The sequence below is a fragment of the Rhamphochromis longiceps genome, linkage group LG9 (genome assembly GCF_057381845.1).
Source record: "Rhamphochromis longiceps isolate RC_006_pf linkage group LG9, R_longiceps_female_GT1.1, whole genome shotgun sequence".
NCBI lineage: Eukaryota > Metazoa > Chordata > Actinopteri > Cichliformes > Cichlidae > Rhamphochromis > Rhamphochromis longiceps.
This window is the reverse complement of record NC_140565.1, coordinates 32,838,023-32,858,593: the sequence shown is the minus strand read 5'-3', so window position 1 is coordinate 32,858,593 and position 20,571 is coordinate 32,838,023. Positions and strand designations below refer to the sequence as shown.

Sequence of the window (20,571 nt, the reverse complement as noted above, 5' to 3'; positions counted from 1 at the left end):
TTCTTTTGTTTGTTTGTTTGTTTACAATATGGACACTGCAATAATTTAAAAGTTTATTTTATTCGCAAATCTAATTTGTATTTATTTTATTCCAAACAGAAGTGTTTATTTATTATTCTGAAAGCTCGAGACTGTGCCAATAGTTCAGTGATATTTTGTAAAATTACAATGTGGAGACTGCAATAATTTAACAGAAGTGCTTATTTTTCACTTGAAATTTTTTTTGTGGTCATTTTTAGATTTAATTTTTTTATCGGCAGAGAATATAATAAAACCTGTCTTCCAATTAATTGTATTATAGTATCGGTATCGTATCGGTTTGAAAAAACTGGTATCGTTGCATCCCTAAAGACTGCGGCTCACCTATCAGACGACTGGACCATCTCGCTATTTGATCTGTTGGGAAGCCAGATAATATTCTGTTCACAAGAATTATGAAAAAATACTGAACAAATCAGAAACATCTGCCTGAAAACATCCGTCAGCTCTATAAATATGTAAATGATAATTAAAAATTTATTTCAAAAAGCAGGCCGAGGCAACAGTTTATTTTAGTTACGTTTTTAAATATTTTTTAAAAGAGGAATTTACAAAAACGATCTAGGATGTACACACATATCTATCATTTATTTACCAAATAAAAACACAGACACAGAAAAACTGACATATTTTAAAATATAAGTTGTGTTTAATACAGTTCATTAAGTGTTTTCTATAAAAAGTTTCCTGAAGGTTTAAAGCTCAAGCTTATAGTCTTGAAAGTTGATGGGGATGTTTTTCAAATCAGATTTTCTCCGGTGCAGCTCGGTCGCTGCTCAGAGCGACAGGTTGACGTCGCTCTTCATCTTGCCGCTGCTGAGGCTGTGGATCATGGCGATCATCGCAGAGTGTTTGTTCAACTCGTCCTCCTTCTGCTTCAGCTTCGTCTCCAGCTGACTCTTCTGCAGCTCCAGAGACGACGCCTGGAAAACAGAAAATGTTCTACATCAAGAAACCAGCCTGGGTTTATCTCCTGTCTGCTGCCTGATCATCGACTTAAACTGTGACAAGCTTGGATTCGTCTGTGGACAGAAGCTTTGGGACAGGCTGCAGGAATCTGTTTTTGACTCCGTCTCACGCCTCGATGGTTACAAGCTCTTCAATTTTGGGATTTTTTTTTTTTTTAAAGATCTGAATCTAAAAGGCTGTTTTATTTTATTTTATTTTATTACGTTTATTAAGTTGTCAAAAAGGCGTTTCACTTTATGTGAATTTGGACATTTTGTTTTCCCTTTTTGGAGGATTTTAGTTTCTTTCTTTGTTCATTTTTCAAGCATCGTTTGTTTCTTATCAGCATCTCTTCACACACGTGAGAACAGAGAACGACTTTTCTGTCAATTGTCCATCAAATCACAGGTGCATGCATGAGCTAAAATTAAGGCATCAAATAAAAGAAAAAGAAGCCCAACAAAATACTTTACATGTTAAGGAAACAAAGGTATAGAAGCTGCAGGTGTAGCTTGGAGCAAACGTGTCGCGTTTGATCGGCACTCCTGTTGTTACCTTGATGCTGGCGTCCTTCCGGGCCTGCTCTGTTTTGTTGAGTTCTTTCCTTAAAACATCCACCGTCTCCTCCAGGTCTCTCCTCTCCTGCTCCTTTTCCTTCACCTTCTCCTCCTCAGCCCGGAGTTCAGCACGCAGACCTGACAGGAACAAAGCAAAGTGCTCCTGAGGCTCATGGATAGGTTACAAATCCTTTAGGTTGTCTTTAATCTCAGCGCTGATAAAAACATGTCTTATAATCTTGACTTTATCAGTCAGAGGCGGTTTTAGACAAACATTTGCAGGCGACAATAAAAACGTTCCTCTAATAAACAAATAAAAGTTACACAGATTTTCTCACATCTCTGATGAATGAAGAGTCTTGGGATCAGATTTCAGGGGGGAAAGGTCCTTTCCCATATTTAGGATACACACATTTGTCTGTTACGGTGAAATTAACTGAAAACCAACCTGAGATTTCACCGTTTTTCTTCTGTAGATCTGAATTAAGCGATCTGATCTCCTCTTCTCTCTCCTGCAACAATGACGCCGTCCTAACAAAGAGCAACGAGCGTCAGAAACCTCGTCTTCAGGTCAAAGGAAACAAGTGTCGCACGTGTGTGTGTGTGTGTGTGTGTGTGTGGCACACTTGTTTTGCTGCAGCTGGAGGGCTTCGTGGTTCTTCTTCAGGGTGTCCGTCTGTTTGGTGAGAGAAACGTGAGCCGCCTGCACCTCCTTCAGCAGCCGCTCCGTCTCATTGAACCTGCAGAGCAGAACTGTCACACATCTGCACGTCCCAATAAACCAGCCCAAAGTTTCATTTCCACAGCCTGAAATAAAGTCTTGTTATACACGTGTTATAAGATCATTTCTCTCAGGCGGAAACAAAGCAGGACAGTACTGGTTAAATCTGCAGCAGTGATCACAGATCAGGACTGTGGACTTTAAAAGTGAGAACAAAAAAAGGAACAGAAAAAAGAGACTTTGGTGGTTAAGAAGTCAAAACACGTTTGACCCCAGCGTCTGTAACTTCATCAAAACACAAAAAAGTGTTTTTCCTCTTCTTACTGGCGTTAAAAGGAAATAGTGCAGATTGAACTGTGTTGGCTCAGAGAGCGAAGTGTGAGGAGAAAAACCTTCACTGTTTAACTACAGCTGTTATTAAAAAAAAAAAAAGAGCTCAAATAAACAAACAAATAAATAAATCCCACCATGGTTTCACCAAAGTGCCTCTGACCTGTTGAGCAGGGTGTTGTAGGCTCCTTTCAGGGCCTGGTGCTCCTCAGAGTCCCGCTGTAGCCTGGAGTTGTGCTGCAGCAGCTCCTCCATGTCAGCTCTGGAGCGCTCCACCTCCAGCACCTGGCCGCTCAGCTCCACCTTCAGCTCCTCGCGCCGCCGCTCGGCGTCCTTCAGCAGACCGCCCAGCTTACGAGCCTGCGGGCAGAACACGGGGCAAAATTAACATACAGGAAAAGTGGATTTTACTAAAAACAGCGAGGATCAGTGATTGAACTTCTAAGCAAAGATGAACTTTCCCATGGCTTGATTTAATTTAATGATTTTAGGAGGTGCTCACACTGACACTGCTTCACATTTAACATCAGAAAAGCATTTGGCACGGACAGCGTGACGCAGTGCATCTGCAAACTACAACCTGGGACTGCATTAAACATCGTAATTACACGTATTTATTCACTATTAATCTTCTAGCACAAAATGTGAGAAAAAACAGGAAAAACAAAGTTTAAATAGCTCGTTATGATTTTTTTTTTTTTTTTAATGTTTTAACATCACAAAAAAGATAAAGCACATGATCCTCACATTTAAGAAGCTGGCACTGCAAACAGTGTATTATCAAAATCTAAAGGAAAGAATAAAAACATGTTACCTCAGCCTCAGCCTGAGCTCTCTGAAAGCGATACTGAGCGAGGAGACGGTCGGCCTGAGAAAGAGCCAGAGCCTTCGCCTCCAACAAGTCCTGCAGACGGCTCTCCTTAGACTGAGGAGACACACAGAAACCTTCATCAGATACAGAAATGCTAAAATCCAGATAAAGTCTGAATGCTCCTGCAGAGGCTTCAGTGTTACATCAACAAATAACTCTCAAGAAGTAAAAATCAGACTGTTAAAAACAAACTGCAAACATATGACAGATTTTTAAACTGCGTGGTTACTCGTCTGCAACATTACAGCAGTGTTCATTGCTTAGGCCTGATGTACTCACCGCGTACGCGCCCAGCTTCTGTTCATACACGTCGATGATCTCGGACACGTGCGAGTCTTTGACCTGCTCCTGCAGCTGCAAGCATCAGACAGACTTCAGTGGAAACGTCGACGGGAAGATTGAAAACATTTATGACACAGTTTTGTTTGTCTGGAAATGTTGCCGACACCGTTTCCAGGGGTTACACCAAATGTTCCCAAACTTTACGACCTTTAAACACTTTAAATAATAAAATATTTATTTGTGAAACAGTTTTCGAGGCCCCGACGACTTTAAATTATCCAGGGAACAAAGAAAAGTGGAAAATAATATCAGAATCTAATATTTTAGTGTTTTTACTTCTGTGCATTATCTAATAAAACTGCACTGTGTGTGCACAGCCTGTAGCTACATTATAAAGTTTGATAAATCACGTTTGTTTCTGTAATTTAAGACGTTTCCTTTGTTAGCAGCAGTCCAAACAACGTTTTATTGTTTTGACCTACAAAAATCAAGCAAAAAACATTTTGGTCCTAAAATATTTCAAAGTAAAAGTTAAACATGGATGCAGGACACGCATGTGGTTGGGCGCCACGACATTTTAGAGAACCCATAATCTGCAGTACGCTCAAAAGGTGATTTTATTTAAATTATTTTTATTGTATCAATTGATTTTAATTTTGGACATTTAAACAACTTATGGTTTCCGGTAAAATGTGAATATTAAAATGAAAATAAATAAAATAAAAGCCTAAACAGGTCACTGCTACCCTGGTGGTGTTCTTGGATAATTTACATTACATTATTTAATAGTTAATTTGAGGATGAAATTTAATTTGCATTTGTTAAAGTGCACCAAAAGATGGCGTCTTCCCCCTTTTGGTTGTGTTGATCTGACTGATCCTCATCATGTATGACTAATGAACGCAGGACTTCACGCTGTGAGCCACCGAGAGGCCACGATCCTTGACTAGCATCTGTAATCTAGTTTGTACATGTGTAGTCTGTAAAGCATGCTTCATCTGATGACAACAACAACAAACAAAGAAAGAGACTAACCAACCCAACCATCCCAGTTTCCAGGAGTCGATCTGAAGGCGTTTATTGTAAAACTTTTTCACCTTTTTTGGTCTTAAAACTTTAACAGCTTTAATAAAAATTAACCCGTAGAAGCAAATCACCTGAAGATCAAATCTGTTTGAATGAAAGAAGAAAATGCTTCATCTTGGTCTTATGTTCTGATCACAGCTGTTTGCCTCCCCCATGGAAATGTTCACGTTTCAACAGTCACAGAGAAACACTCTTGCACACTCTACCTCCAGCCCAGTCTGAATCTTCTCCACCAGACTGTGGACACTTTTGCTGTGGACACTGGAAGAGTCCAGCGTGCTGGTGTTTGTCCTGAGAGGCGGGACTTCCTGCACTGCCACGCGCTTCACAGACAGCTCGGCCTCTCGCTGGCGATAAGCGTTGTTGGCGGCGATGCTTTCTCCCAGACTTGAGAAAAAACAAAGAAATGTTGTCCACGATTCACAGAACTATTAAATATTTCTGGATAAAAATGTGTAGTTTGGATCATGAGACTCACACGAACGAGGGGAAGTCTGGGAGGGGAGTGGCTTCAAACAGCAGAGAGAGCCCGGTCTGCACACTGTCTCTGTGGTGGGACGTGAGGGCCAGAGAGAGCGGCGTCACAATCCTCTGGTCCTGAGGGATAAAACAGAGAGAATAACAACTCGTTTCAACTGAACACAAAACCCTGCGTGCACTAAAAACATGCAGTCAGTGAGAATGTACGGAAGGTAAATAACGTCAGCCTGTATGTAATACCTGCAGCATCCTGTAGAAGCTGGTCTCCATGTCCTTCACATGCTGTCTCAGTTTGCTCATCAACTCCAGGGTCTTCAGCAGAGCTTCTGCACACACCTGACTGAAACCACACACACACTTTAATATCTTAAAATACCTCAAAAGTAGTTAGAAAACTTTCATCAGCTAAATTAACTCAACATAATAACATAACATTATGTCTATGAGTTCTTTAATTCATCATGAAAAGCTGATTTAAGCTGTTTCAGGATCAGGGTGGCAGCTGACTTTTCAAACTTACATTTGTGCCTGAATGTTATTTGCAGCTCTGTGGGAAGGAAGCATTTTAAGGCCTTTCTAAGTATGTAAGTGGGCAAACGCCTTCGCTTAAATCCTGTTATCAATAGTAACAATACTAAGTATAGAGTGATCCATTTCACATGTGTCTGTTAAGTCACAGACACATCTATACTGGTGGTGTAAAGTGGCCCGTGTCAGTTGTTCTTTTGATGCACAGACTGCAGCTCTCTGAACGTCGTCTGTGCAGTCTGCACGCCAGCTGCAGAGGTCTGCAAGTGTGGTGTCCTTTTAAAAGGGCCTCATTACATTAGTTTCAGCGTTAAGTTTAATATGTTATTGTATGAAGGACAGTCTTGGGTCTGTAGACAGCCAATGACTCAATAAACACGCCCACCAAAGCCTCATCAGCTAAGTTATGATACCAAACTGTACCAGATTAACAAGCAGTAACACTGAGGATATTTCCTGTTTTTATATTTTCATTTGTTTTTCGAGTTCCTAAAATAGCTTAAACTTTTCTCAAAAGTCTTGTTTGTTATATTTTTACTTGAATGAACTCAAATGTTTTTTCATATGTAGTTTCAGTTTTTAGTCTAGTTTTAGTTAATTACATAGTGGATTGCTTAGCGGATGCCTCTGTAGAAGTGAAGTGAATGACTGTAGCAAGTCTGCACAGCTCTTTAAAAATAAAAATAAAAGTTGATACAGCATTTGGTGGATTGCTTTCCTTATCTGTTATGTAGATCAGCGCTGTGTCGCTCATGTTTACTCTTGCTTGTGGCTCTTTGTGTAATTGAGAATGGCCTCTTAAAGAAACAACAACAACAAACAGACGTTCTCCCAAAGCTTGTTGGGCATCATGTTAGCATTAGCCAGCTTATCCCAGCAGAGGATTCACCTGGGCTGCTGACATCTTTGGTTCAGCTCGTGGGCTGTGTTGATGGTTGGTTGGTGTTTTTCTCTACATATCAGAGCCAGTGGGTGAAGTTTCATAACAACCACCAACAGTGACCAATAAATGGAGCATGGCTGACTTGGCTCAGCACGGCTGTTTTAGGGGATTTTCTGAAATCGTTTCCCTCCATAATTACATTTGATTATCTCCACTGCACCTTTACTGATGAGGTTTGACACGTCAGTAAATATCAAAAAGATGCAGTTTGACAACACTAAGAATCATTTTCGGGTAGCTGCATGGGCAGAGACCACCCTCACTAACTTCTGATGCAAACACCTGAAAAATGGCAGAAACCACTCAGTTCAGAAAAGAGCTTCAAGTATTACTCATGGTAGACTTTCAAGGGGTAAAGAGTTAAAGATTTTTAGAGACAATGTGAGTACAAAGTACTGATCACATAAAGCAGTGCAGCTGTATTTTGCATTAATAATGCACGGTCTGGAAATCCCACTGCTTTTCTAGCATCTCTAAAAATCACTTGAACCCAGAAAAATCTGAGCAAAACATCGTCAGAGCTTTCACTCACCTGAGATCATCGTCAGAGCTGGGAAGCAGACAGCTGAGTGGATTGCTGCTATGACAACATGAGAGAAGAGCTTCAACCTGTGAGAGGCACAGCTGAGCGCTTATCTGACAGGACACCAAGGATCTGGTGGCATCCTCTGTGCACAGGAGTGGGAGAGTTAAGGCTTCGAGGGAATCAGACATGTGCAGTAGAGGTGGGAATCACCATACAACCCACGATACGATATTATCACAATATTTAACGCACGATACGATATTATTGCAATTTTTTAAAATATTTTGCGATATTCAGATTCTGTACATAAAGGTAAACTTTATCAATATTCATTTTATCTAATATCAAAGTCTCGCACTCAGTCTTTCTCTCATTTCAGTTTTATTGTTGACAAACTGAACGGTTTGTATTACAGTCTAGTCCAACTTAACTGAATGCAACAATCTGGTACAATTATAGCTATTCTGAACTATGCAATTTATGAAAACTATGCAGCCCATTCAGCAACTGAAGAATTAGAAAGTAAATTAAAACAAAATATAATTTTACATTAAATAAAGTTTTAAACTTAATTAAAATAAAACATGGCTTAAATTAAAATAAGCAAACTGTCATGTTTATTGCTGCAATAAAAAAAGTTAAACACATTTGGACAGTGAAGGAATGTCAGGATTCTTGCTCAGAAAAAGGATCAACATGCTCTGAAGTCAGAGTTCCAGTCCACGAAAACTTTTTTTGTAACAAAATATCGATTTCTGCTGTCCCTGTATCGATACATTATTAGCAAACAAAATATCACGATACTACACAGTATCGATTTTTTCCCCCACCCCTAATGTGCAGATACAGACAGACTGCAGGGCGGCAGGGTCACGAGAAGGATATTTAGCAGCAGGCTGGTGACGTAGCTGATGCGGAGACAGTGTTTTCTCAGGTGAGCATCTCCCTGTGAGAGATTGAGGCCCTTCAGCAGCCCTAACAGTGTCGGAAGCAACATTTCCACAAAGCTCAGTGTAGAATCAGGCATACTCTCTGCTCCCAGTGTCTCCTGGATGGAGAGGACAGGAAGAGAAGTGGGTGGACAGCTAACAAATTTTATTTTAATCATGACTACAGCTTCCAGGTAATCAGAAGAAAAGGTTCTGCCACTGTCAGACCGCTCCCCTGTATCCCAGTGGGGCTACCTTACCTCCAGTAGCTCGCTCAATAGCTGCAGGACCTGCAGAGAGCAAGATTCGCCACCCTCCACGGGCGAGCTCAGCCACTGCACCAGTGCCAGCCCACACTGCGCCTTGCGTCCACCGTCCCGTCCTGCGGCTCTGAGTTTAGGTCCCGCCGGTTTGAAAACCACCTCGCACAGGAGCGAGCGCAGACCTGAGACACTGCACATGGCAAGGAGAAGCTCCAACACCTGCGAAGCACACACGTAACACACATCAAGATGAAGGTTTGTAGCAGCTGAGCATGGCTTACAAAGGCTTTCCTTCCCCTTTATCCAAAAATAGGCTGCAGAAAAAGGCAAGTGTGCAATCATGCAGTAAAACTCAAGGTGGGCCGATAATGCTTTTCCATTTTCTGTCTTATATGTTAGAATGGATGCTGATTAAGAGTAGGAACAGTCTGATCATATTCACAGTAGACAGCAGAAGCATCTTCATGCATCTGCTTACAATCTTTAGATAAACTTCAGAGAACAAAACACCCAAATTTCAACATAACCTGTGAGTAATACGAGCAGCAGCTTCAAGCTTATAATAATCACAGAATTGACTAAAAATCGAATAAAACTGCAACAAACATCTGATACTTTTCTCAGTTTTGTACCACTGAAACTTGAATATCTATTTATTTATTGATAAATTGTGAACAGACGAATCTATATATAACAAAATTTTTGCAACATTATTATCATTATTAATAATATTATTATGGCACATTTGTATATTTATGTTAGTATGTATATAAAAAGTATCTATTTAAAAAAAATCTGTTGCCGTTGCTTTTGTGACACATGTCACGTTACACATTGTCACAGGTTTCACTCCTGATATTTTAACCCAAACCATGATGAGTTCCTAAACCTGCATTATTAGTTCCTGAGCATCATGGAAAAGGTAGCGAAAGCAAAACATGAAAGATGAAAGCAAAACTGAACAAGTTCGGTCTTGTGATATAAAACCATCGACCAAATAATAACCAACAAATGTCCAACAGCTTTTCAGCTGAGATCACAAAAAAAAGGTTTGCAAACCAGCTATGAACCAGTTAAACAACATAATTGTATTGCTTGTTAATATTAAAACTATTAACTACAGTTTTTACAGCGTTTCATTCTTCAATTCAAACATCAAAGGTAAAGTGCAACCAAAATGCCGTGAAGCCCCTGCCCTGCTTCCTCTTGCGCTCGCGGTTTTTGATATTTTACAGCATCACGTTTTCATTTCAAGGAAACACACTGAGTGACTTTAAAATCAACAGTTTCCTAAATTTAAAAATCAATTTCAGTTTCTGTTTAAACTCCTGAACAAATGTAAGAAAACCTCTAGATCTGACAATTAAAATCGAAATTCAAGTTGAATCCTTTCGGGTTTTGGGACGTTTTATTGTTTCTTTTTAGTTCAGTTTAGTTCCAGTTTTTGATAGAAGATTTTTATCATTTCAGTTTAGTTTTTCAGTTTAAGAAAGTATGAGGTCATTTCTGCTTCTGTTCTTCCAGAATAACTAAAAATGAACTCATCATGACATTTAATGTATTGCACAGTCTCTTTATAAGGCAGCAGTTGATAAAAACGCTGACAGCTGCAGAATCGTTCAACTCAAACGTAACCACTTAAACCTGCACGCACAAATAATGAGAGAACAGGCTGTTACAAAAAAGCAACATTAACATTTTTAAAGACTAAATATTCCTTGCATTTATTTCCTGGTTTGTCGGCAGCAGCTCCTGAAAGCGTTGTTTCACTGTCATCAGTTAATAGGAGACACCGGTTTATCAGAAACGCTGCTGTCCAGTTATAAGAGGAAGAAAAAACATGTGAGTCTGTGTGAGAATAGCTTTCTTTAACTGCTGCACAACAAAACAAAACAACAACAGCAAAACCACACAGGAACACGTTTGGACCATCTGTACGCACGCTCAGTAATCCAGAGTGAGACTCCTTTCAGCTCTTGTGCTCACCAAGGACATTTCTGTCCGTTTGACTTCAGTTATTCATTTTGAGTTAACACAGATATTTATGTTAGAATTTCAACACCAGGTCCCAAAATAAGCTGTGAAACCAAACACTAAACAGCTCCACTGAAGCACATTACAGCCTCTCTGCAGTGCTGAAACAGCAGCTCTCCCTCTGTGACCCTCAGCGTTCGCTGGATCGATCGTTCTTCTGGTCAAACCTCAAAGGTCTTCAATGTCAGCCAAGTCTAGAACTTTGAAACTGTGATTCGTACAAGTGTGGTGTGTGTTGTCAAATTGATAACAATCGATTAAGTAACAGGATATGAAATACTTCTGTCTTATTAACGAGCAGTAAGAAATATTTAAAATAATTATTTGTCTAAAAACAAAAAAACATTTGTATTTACCTCAGAAATTCATTTTATTGTTTTATATGTTTTTAAATATATTAATTTTATGTGTTAAAGTGCAGAAATGAGTGAGTTTGTGTCTGTAAGCCTTGAAAGGAGAATGTGGTTCAGTGGCTGCACTGAACAGACGTGAGCATATCCTGAAGTTGCTCCGTGATTTGATGCAAAGCTTTTGTGCTGCTTGAAGACGCCGTGATGGTGCAGACGTTAACAATAATTCGCTGATGTTCAGACAGACGTCTCAGAGCCATAAAGACAAAACTAAGACTAAAGTACAGCTTTCTATCCCTCAGCCATGCTGAACGCGCTCCTCTTGTTGTCATTTGCATCAAAGTAGGTGAAACGGATCCACCCAGGCTTCTGCTTCTTACCTGGACATGCTCATATCCCTGAAGTTTAACTGAGTGCTACCTTTTGTTTGAGCAGGACTTGCTTGTTTGCCTTCATGTGCATATGAACTTGAGTGACAGCCCATTCTTCATTCATAGGGTCGGCCTTCTATCAGGTTGAGGTCAGGACTCTGTGCAGGCCAGTCGAATTCCTGCACATCAAACTCACTCATCTATGTCTTTGTGGACCTTGTGTTGTTTCTGGTGCACAGCCATGTTGGAACACGGAGAGATGATCTCCAAAATGTTCCCACAAAGTTGTGACCATGAAATTGTCCAAAATGTTTTGGTATCCTTGAGCTGCTTTCAGTGGAACGACGAGCCTGAGCACAACTCCAGAAAAACAACCCCACACCATAATCCCCCCTCCACCAACGTCTCTCCAGAGAACACATCTGCCCACTCTAGAGTCCAGTGGCGCCGTGCTTTACATCACTGCATTTTAAGCTTTGCGTTGCGCTTGGTGATGTAAGGCTTGGACGCAGCTGCTCAGCCATGGAAGCCCAATCCATGAGGCTCTCTATGCGCTGCCTCTGAGCTAATCTGAAGACCAGGTGAAATTTGGAGGTCTGTAGTGATCTCTGTGCACTGCTCCTCAGCATACGCTGACCCCGCCCTGTGATTTTACATGGCCTACCACTTTGTGGCTGAGTTGCTGTCACTCCCAATCGCTTCCACTTTGTGATAATACCACTAACAGCTGACTGTGGAATATTTAGTAGCGAGGAAGTCACATGGCTGGGCTTGTTGCACAGTTTGCACCTCATCACGGACCGCACTGGAATTTACTGTCTAAGAGCGACCCACTTTGTTGCCACAAGAAGGTCAGTGTTGACGTCAGCGGCATCACGTCTGATGCAAACTGTGTCACACGTGATGGTTTCAGGAAATACTGGGAACTTACAGAGTTAAGCACAGCTGGTGTGGGTTATCATATTTGTCGTCTCTCACCTTGGCTGCAGGGTCCGGGTCTTTCGAATGCAGCAGTCCTAACACTTGAGACACACATGCCGAGAAGTGGGGATACCTGGAAATGGACAAAGGCTTTCAGCGGAGTTTTAAAGCAGCTGTTCAGGAAAAGAGCTGTGAATTATCTGCATACCTTGTTAGGTAATCAGCTATTTTGGGGTTCTTTAACAAATCAACCAAAAGGTCGACTGAGTATTTTCTCGTCAGAGTACCATCACCGTTCACGATGATGTTGAACACAAGCTGGAACGTTTGATGGATGTTCTTTGCATCAAAGAGCTACGAGGAAATCCCAGAGATTAGAGACAGGATATTATGTGAATCAGCATGAATGTTGTTTACTGTTCAACAGATAAAAACGAGAAGAGAAAATAGGAACAAAGTAAAAAAGGAACAATTGTTTCTGCTGTTAAGAAAAAAAAATCGAGTCATGGCAGAGACCTGCAGAAGTCTTGAGTCTCATTTGATGACATTTTGTCAGATTGTCTTGTAATTTTTTATAAAAAGTGTTTTTTGAGCAAAAGTTCTCCAGGTTTTTTTGGAGTTCTTTCAAAGTTTTCTGATTTTTGGACGTTAGCTGCTTTTTCACTCTTTTTCAGTCCAGTCTGTGCATCTGAACATTTACAGAAAGATTTCTTTGTTTCGTCTTTAGACACTTTGTTAAGCGCAGATCCCAGCAGAGTTCACCTACCTTCTCTCCAACCTTCTCATTCAGGCTGAGGCTGGCCAGTATAGACAACGTGAAGACCACCACAGTCAGGCTGTTGTGCGCCAGAAAGTTGATCAGTGTGCGATAAAACTGCTTCACGTTGTCCTACAAAACAACATAACCAGTTTCACTCCTACTGGTCACCAACAATAAATGCATGTGGCCCAAAAAACTGAATAGTGCATCTCAAAAACATTAGAGTATCCTATTATTGTATTGTGAAATATTTAAAGGCCTTTTTTGGTTTAATTTTGATGATTGCGGTTTACAGCTCATGAATTTCTCGGGCCTCCAATTCTTAGAACTCTTCCTCTTGTATGTGAATCAGCAGAAACTCACCAGAGACTTGATGTAGATCTGCACGGAGATGTTGTCGCGACAGAGATTGGCCAAGAGGCCGAGACATGACATGACAACGTCTTCATTTTGAGATTGGCTGTGATGAAAGACCGTCGGTAATCTCGTTAATTGAAACATAATGAATCAAAACATAAAGAGCAGTATTTCAGTATAACATAAAGGCAGAGATGAGATGTGTTTCTCACATGTTGGTCATGAGAAAAGTGATGAGCTCGTGGATGCAGCTGGCGGACTGGAAGATGCGAGTGTTGTAGGTCAGCTTCTGCAGCACCTGGAGGCACTGAAATACAGAGCAACACGACACAGACAGTTTTAGAGAAAGACTCAAAGCTAAAAGGTAAAAGTCTGTCGAGTAGATAGTACAGTCATAAATCTGCTTCAGGTAATTACTACATCTATATTAATAAAGATTTGGTTTGACCACTATTGGAATAGTTTTGGGTTTGTCTGCACAGGCAGAAACTACCCTCACGAGCTCCTGGTGCACACACAGTTTGTTCTGCTCAGTACAGGAAAGGGCTTCAGCGCTTAGTCCTTGTATGCCTTCAAGGGGTAAAGAGTTTCTTGTAAAACACAATTCTCAATTTTACATTTTGCTCATGAAATATGCTTTAACTTGTATAAATGTCAAGGACACCAAGAGCAGAAGCACCACGGCACTTTCTTTCTGTCTTTCTTTCTGTCACTGTGAACTGGCAGAGACATTTGTGCTCGCACAAGCTGACGGTAATGTTTAGAAGACTTCAGGGCTTCAGTTTGTGTGAAAACAGCTACGACGTTTCCTGTAATTGCTTGAGTCTCACCCCCAGCTAGCAGCACACCGACTGTATTGATGGGCTTACCTGCAGCACCAGAGCCTCCCCAGGTGTGTTGCTGTGACAGTGTATGACAGCAGCCAGGGTGCTGGTGAGGTTGTAGCTGCTGTGCAAAATCTCCCGGCTCTGATCGTCGCAGGCTGTGAGGAATGAGTGTTTATGAAGTCGTTAGCATTTAGATTTTCTGTCTCAGAAATCATAAACATCCTTTTTTTATTATTATTCTTACTACACTATACATTCTGTTTACTATTCTCTGCTTACTGATGCAGCAGTTTCCTGACCCAATACGATAGGATTCTTTGGGAGACAATAATAAACCTAACTGACCAACTGGCCTCTGATTATTTATGCATTCAAAGGTTAGCTTCCAGCACACTGTGAAAAGTTCGGCACACAAACAAATAGTTTGCTGTTATTATCGGAATTTTGTAAAAACAGTGGAAATCCACATACTGCACATATATTTGAGGCAGACATGATTTTACTCAGAACCGTAGGAGGGCAGCCATACTTAGTGCTGTAAGGAGATGAGCTGAAAGAGGGCCTGACATTGAGAAAAGACGGTGAAACCTCAGAGGACATACCAGGGTCTGAGAAGCCTGTGCAGGAGTATATATATATGTATAAGCTACACGTAGAACACCAGGCTGTGAACCATCCTTCTATGGTCTTAGCAGATTAAGGGAGACTTGTTGAACTATCTTTAAGAGAGGTCTCACTTTTCAGAGGGATTTATTCTTTCCCCCTTACCACAGACCATTTCTTAATTTGGACTCCCTTATATCGAAGAATCTGTCTGAACTGACTGAACTGGATAAAACCAGGGATGAGAACATCTGGATCCTAGATTACTGATTACCTGACAAGGTTCTTATTTCCCTTCTAGGAATCATAATACTTAAACTTCAAAGCCCCAGATTACACATTGTCCATGCTCAGGCTTCTCAAAACATTCCTGTTCTAATGTCCGGTCTTACAGCACTAGGTCTGACTCCCCTCCCCTCTGCCTGCAGTATGGACATGAGTTAAACATGTGAGGTAGTAAGAACACTGTAGTAAAGGGCAATGAATGAAAGTTTTGGTTTTGAATTGGAAAAAGTTACTGTAGATTTCTGAAATCCTGAAATCAAAGTTAAGACTTGTTTTAATTTTGAAAAAACAAAACAAAAACACACACACACACACACACACATTTTCAAGCCAGTGGCACCATGTATTTCTATATATTATGCCTGTATAATCAACAATTGTCAAGTATTGTTCGGCTCCATAAAATAACACTGCATCGCAGAAATACTTTGAAAGCGTGGAACGACAATATTTTATATAAAGCCGGAGATTTGATGTGTGAGCTCGAACCTGTAACAGTCTTTGTGGCAGTGAAAAACTCACTTTGTATGATGTCCACACAGCTGTAAACAAAGTTACTGATGCTTTAGATTTTCTTATGACTTCTTCCACATTAGTTCTCTTTGAATTTGATTTCCACTCAGTTTAATTTCAGTTCCAGATTTGCTCGTTTGAGTTTAGTTTTCAGTTTTAGTGTTTGGACTAAGGAGCTTGGAAAGAAAAGCGTCTGGACTTCTTTAAGTTGCTTGAAGACGTTTCACCTCTCATCTGAGAAGCTTGAGATCCCTTCCCAGACGCCTTAATGCCCACTCACACCCTTTGCCATCTGACCTCAGGAAACCACATGATAGGGTGGGACCAGGTTTCACAATGAGCTCACCCAAAACCTTGGCTGATTGTGACCTACATCTGTTTTCACACCTTGGCTCATGTGATTAGGTAAAGCATCATTAGGGGGTCATTTTGTCCCTCTCGGGGGGGGTTACTCCCGCAGTGCTTAAATCTGGGACTCTCCACCATTTGACCCTAGAACTGAAGAAGCTTCTTGGATGAGAGGTGAAACGTCTTCAAGCAACTTAAAGAACGCTTTTATTTCCAAGCTCCTTAGACTACGATGACCTGGATGACTGAGAACCTTCACAGACTTAGTGTTTGGACCAGTTATACTATGAAAGGTTCTTGTCAACAGCTCAGGGAGGCATTGTAATCGCATGTGAAGTGCAGTTTTTTATGCAGAAGAGCATATCGGTCACAGGTGTGCACATTTGACTTGTTTTTAAGGTTATTTCACCACAGCGGTAAATTTAAATTGCTCGGCTATAACACAGGAAAAGTAATAAAACTTCAGACTGAATTAAAGAACAAAGTCATCTGTGTGCCCATCTTCATTAGTTCCTACATGGTGCTTACATTTTCTCCTCTCTTTTTTTATTCTTCCCTGTATGATAGGTCACCCCTCTGACTGCGATGCCATCCCTCTGCCTCATTATCTGGTGAATTTTGAATTGTCCCTCTATTCTAGCATTAACCTCAAGAGTTACACATATATCTGACGACTCAGGTGGAGGTAGGACTCATCCAGAGTAGAGCTGTTTTATTCCAAACTATTCAACCACATAGGAATCTTTGACAGTGTCGATGTGCAAAGAACACAAGATGTTATTTACACTCTGATCCTAACCCGTCCCTGTGCTGAAGTTACACATTACTGTGTCACATGCATAAATCGACACACTGATCTTTTTTCTTTATGTCATGTAATGATTGGTATTTCAAGGTAAAAAAAAAAAATGCACACACACATGCCATATGTCTTCAGAGAAGTTGAGATCTGATGGCAAATGCCCTGTATTTGTATAGCGCTTTACTAGTCCCTAAGGACCCCAAAGTAGGGCTGGGCCCTATCATACCGTTCACGGTGATACCGGTGTAATGTTGGGCAATGATAAGAAAATGAAATATGGCGATAGAATATGGGTAAAACGCGCGTGCGCAGTGCCTTTGTTTACATACGCACATGGTGGCTACGCAGAATGAGAAGAGCGAAAGTGGATCGTTGAATGAAACAGATGAACCAGAACTGGTTTGTAAAAATGCTGCAACTTCAGTGGTGTGGAACTGGTTTAGCTTTCGTCCGTCAGATACACAACAAAGCACTATTTGTGGTAGAGCATGCTAGCGGGCCACCGTTATTACCGTGTTGTTTGGAAAATACAGCACACTTAAAATCAATCCTTTGATTTTTCTGAAAGTTGACAGAGCCCCTTATAATCCCGTGTGCCTTATGTATGAACTCTGGTTGTGTTTACTGACCTCGAAACGATTTTATGTGCACGGCGCTCAAAAATCTGTCACATGTTTTAGTACAACTTTGCTAAGCTACGAAGCCACACCGCTTGATGGATTGTCGGAGCATCACGGCTATCGTGGGCAGGAGCCTCGCGGAGTGATACGTACTGTGCTTCAACATAGTGTTACGGTATTGTGTGTGTTTAACCTCTTTTTAAGTTTTGTGGATATTCTACATGGTTATGCTGAGGATATGTCGGCCAGTTTCCACTGGAAACGCCTTTTGGCTAAACTGTCAGCAAAGAATTTGCATTTGCACTGTTACATTTTTATATAACTTTAATGCACATAAAAAACAGCTGCTTGTTTAAGTGCAAATACATTGATGGTTTGGTTTTTTCCCCCACTAATAAAGTTGTGGAGTTGTAAAGCATTTTGTCTAGTGTCAATTATATCGTCAGTTATATCGTTATCGCAAATTTTCAAATGTACATCGTGATAATTTTGGTCATATCGCCCTGCTCTACCCCAAAGCGCTTTACACATTCAGTCATCCACCCATTCACACACACATTCACACACTGGTCATGGCAAGCTACATTGTAGCCACAGCCGCCCTGGGCGCACTGACAGAGGCGATGGCAATTACTTTGTGTTCTTCTGCACATTGTACAGATCAGCTGTTACACACAGATGTATACGGTGGGACAGTTTGTGGTAATACAGCTGTCTTCAAGATAAATCCTCCGCTCCACCCAAGTCTCAGACCTCAGGACCTTATAACAGTCCCTAACGAATTCTATCAGATAAGTTCAACCTTATAGAAAAATATATTGATTGTTCTTCAACCTCCTCTCATTTGTCACACCGTTTTCAGAGAGGGACATGTGTAAAACCTGCGTGTTCACTATATTACTTTTGTTATAGCATCCCTGGCTTCAACAGACTCCCTCATCGGGTGTGCTCATTTCTGAGCCACTAATCTGTGATGCTCTTTGCAGATAATTATTGAAATGAACTGAATGCAAGAAATTAGTACACCGTTAGTAGATCACCTAAAGAATTTTCCGCTCCCATGGGATTGTTTTGTAAAACCACTGTCACATTAATCTGCCCGGCAGCTTTCAGCCACAAAACTGACACGGTGCCTCTTTGGTAAACCCCGCCAGCAGCTTTGTGATGCCTAAAGAAGGCTTTACAACACTTTCATAATGACAACCGATACAGATTAAGTTGTCTGTGAATGTTTTAAATACTTTTGCTCTGGCAACTACTCCTCTGCTTACAATATAAACGCAATAGTTTATGCCATTTAGATAAAACTACATCCCTATGACATGATTGCAAAGGCCCCTAATGCTTGTTGGGTTGACAGAAGCAATCACATAAAGACTCAAATCTGGGACTTTTCTGGAATTTCACATTTCTGTGAAAAAACAAAGTTTTAGTTAACTAATAAACTTGAATTCAAAATGCCAGAGCACTCAGGTGATGGTCCATTACTGGTGCTGAAGTGTGTATAAAGTATGAAGAGGTCTTCCGTACCTAGCTGTGACAGCAGGGAGATGATGGAGCTCGTCAGGGTGGGGCTGGTGCTTGGGTTTCCAGCCAGCTCTACCAGCCCACTCACACACTCGCTGGGCAGAACCTGAGCTGAGGACAGCAGCTGCTCGCACTTTAGGCCCGAGAGCTTCTGCAAACACACGGCATGTACGTAAACTACACAGGGATACGATACACATATCCCCAACAGCATTTTGAGTTGTAATCACAGGCCAAATTATTGCACAGCAAACCCCTACTTTGTATATTCTACTCCCAAACCACTGCTTGCCTCACGTGGTGCCTCATAAAGCCACTCAGGTGTTATTCTCCAGTTTGACGGATGTATAAACTGAACAGTTAGCTCACCTCCACCTGTTTTTGTAGCTGCGCTGCGTGCTGCGCTGTCCTGCTGTCTCTGTACTGCTGTATAGCCAGCAGCAGAGACTTCAGACAGGTCGTCACGTCCATCTTGTACAACAAAAACTGCACTGTAAGGAGACTTTGTCAAAGAGAGAGACAAGAGAGAAACAACCAATGTCCGTGTTAACACTAGCTAGCCAGCTTATCTTTCATTGTAATGACAACAGAAAATAAACTAATCATAAAAGCCTGAAACTGTGACTCGTTTATTCAAAACATAAGATTAAATTACGATAAATATGATAAATGTCAATTCGATAAATAATATACCTGCGGTGCCTTTTCTTTTTTCAGAGAAACATCAACAACCGGCAACACATCGACAGCTTCCTCCCGCTTCAACTTCGAACGGGAAGGGATCGTACCATGTACGAGAAAGGGGGAGACAATAAATGAAATCAATATTAACGACATTATAATTGATTATTTGGTGCCATATTTACACAATTTTTAAAAATGAACAAGGGTTTTAAGAGCCAGATTGAAACAATGCTTAGGAATTTAATGGTAATGGCTTAAAATAGATTAAGCTGTTGAAAATGCACACCCTTATTACAGGGACGAGACCATGTGAGAATACACGTAACAAGAGGGGGCGGAGCAACAATTACCCGTAGTAGTTCAACAGTGAAAAGTGAATTAAATTAAATTAAATTATTACATTTATTTAAATGTAATAAATTTACATTGAAACATGACTTTCAGAAAATTTTATTTTATTGAATTACTTATCAACAAATGTAATTGATTTTTACACACAAACCCCTGTAAGGTTTACTCTAAAAGAAATAACAGCAAACTGTTTCTTCCACAGTATACTTTTCACCAAAAAATAGAAACCAAAACAGTGTGTGTGTGTGTGTGTGGGGGGGGGTCATCAATTTATTGAATCGTCATACAAGAAAATACAGCATATTTTCCTGTCCTGATGTATACCCTTGTTAGAATAGCAACAAGAGTATACATCAGTTTTTTATATAACCACCTGTTTTCTTCAACGTGGTCTGCACTTTCTTAGGCAACCATTCTCATCATTTCTTTCAGTAGTCTTCAGTAGGATCAGGGTCTGGAGAGGCCAATCCACGACTGATAGTGCTCCAATGTGTTTTCTATCCAGGAATGCTTTAACTGCATTGGCTGCAGTGTGTATGGGTTCATCATTGTGCTGAAAATGCCTCAAAACCAGTCTGTATTTTTCTATTTCCACAATTCCATTAATTTTGAAAAGATCAACATCCCTGGCTGAAATGCATCCCCAAACCACAACAGAGCCTCCACTGTGTTTTACAGAAAGCTGTGGAAATTAATTATTGTAACTCTCTCCTCC

At 40.7% G+C, this 20,571-nt stretch overlaps 1 protein-coding gene across 2 annotated transcripts; it reads right to left on the bottom strand.

Moving 5' to 3' along the window:
• Nucleotides 1–664: 664 nt before the first annotated feature.
• cip2a (cellular inhibitor of PP2A) lies at nt 665–19,660 on the bottom strand. 2 transcript variants are annotated; one of them, XM_085417411.1, is made up of 22 exons: nt 19,515–19,660; nt 19,191–19,323; nt 18,825–18,972; nt 14,166–14,278; nt 13,509–13,603; nt 13,303–13,399; nt 12,946–13,068; nt 12,388–12,533; nt 12,237–12,312; nt 8,501–8,722; nt 8,197–8,359; nt 7,318–7,465; nt 5,555–5,654; nt 5,313–5,431; nt 5,041–5,221; nt 3,746–3,820; nt 3,410–3,520; nt 2,759–2,955; nt 2,171–2,284; nt 1,993–2,075; nt 1,543–1,682; nt 665–962 (listed from the first exon to the last, which is right to left on the bottom strand). In XM_085417411.1, exons 2-22 carry the CDS (start codon nt 19,290–19,292, stop codon nt 816–818), a joined length of 2,700 nt encoding a protein of 899 aa, XP_085273537.1. In that variant the 5' UTR covers nt 19,293–19,323; nt 19,515–19,660; the 3' UTR covers nt 665–815. The 2 variants fall into 2 exon arrangements, with proteins under 2 accessions (XP_085273537.1, XP_085273538.1); XM_085417412.1 differs by having other exon boundaries at nt 19,191–19,312; nt 19,515–19,615.
• Between the last annotated feature and the right edge of the window lie 911 nt (nt 19,661–20,571).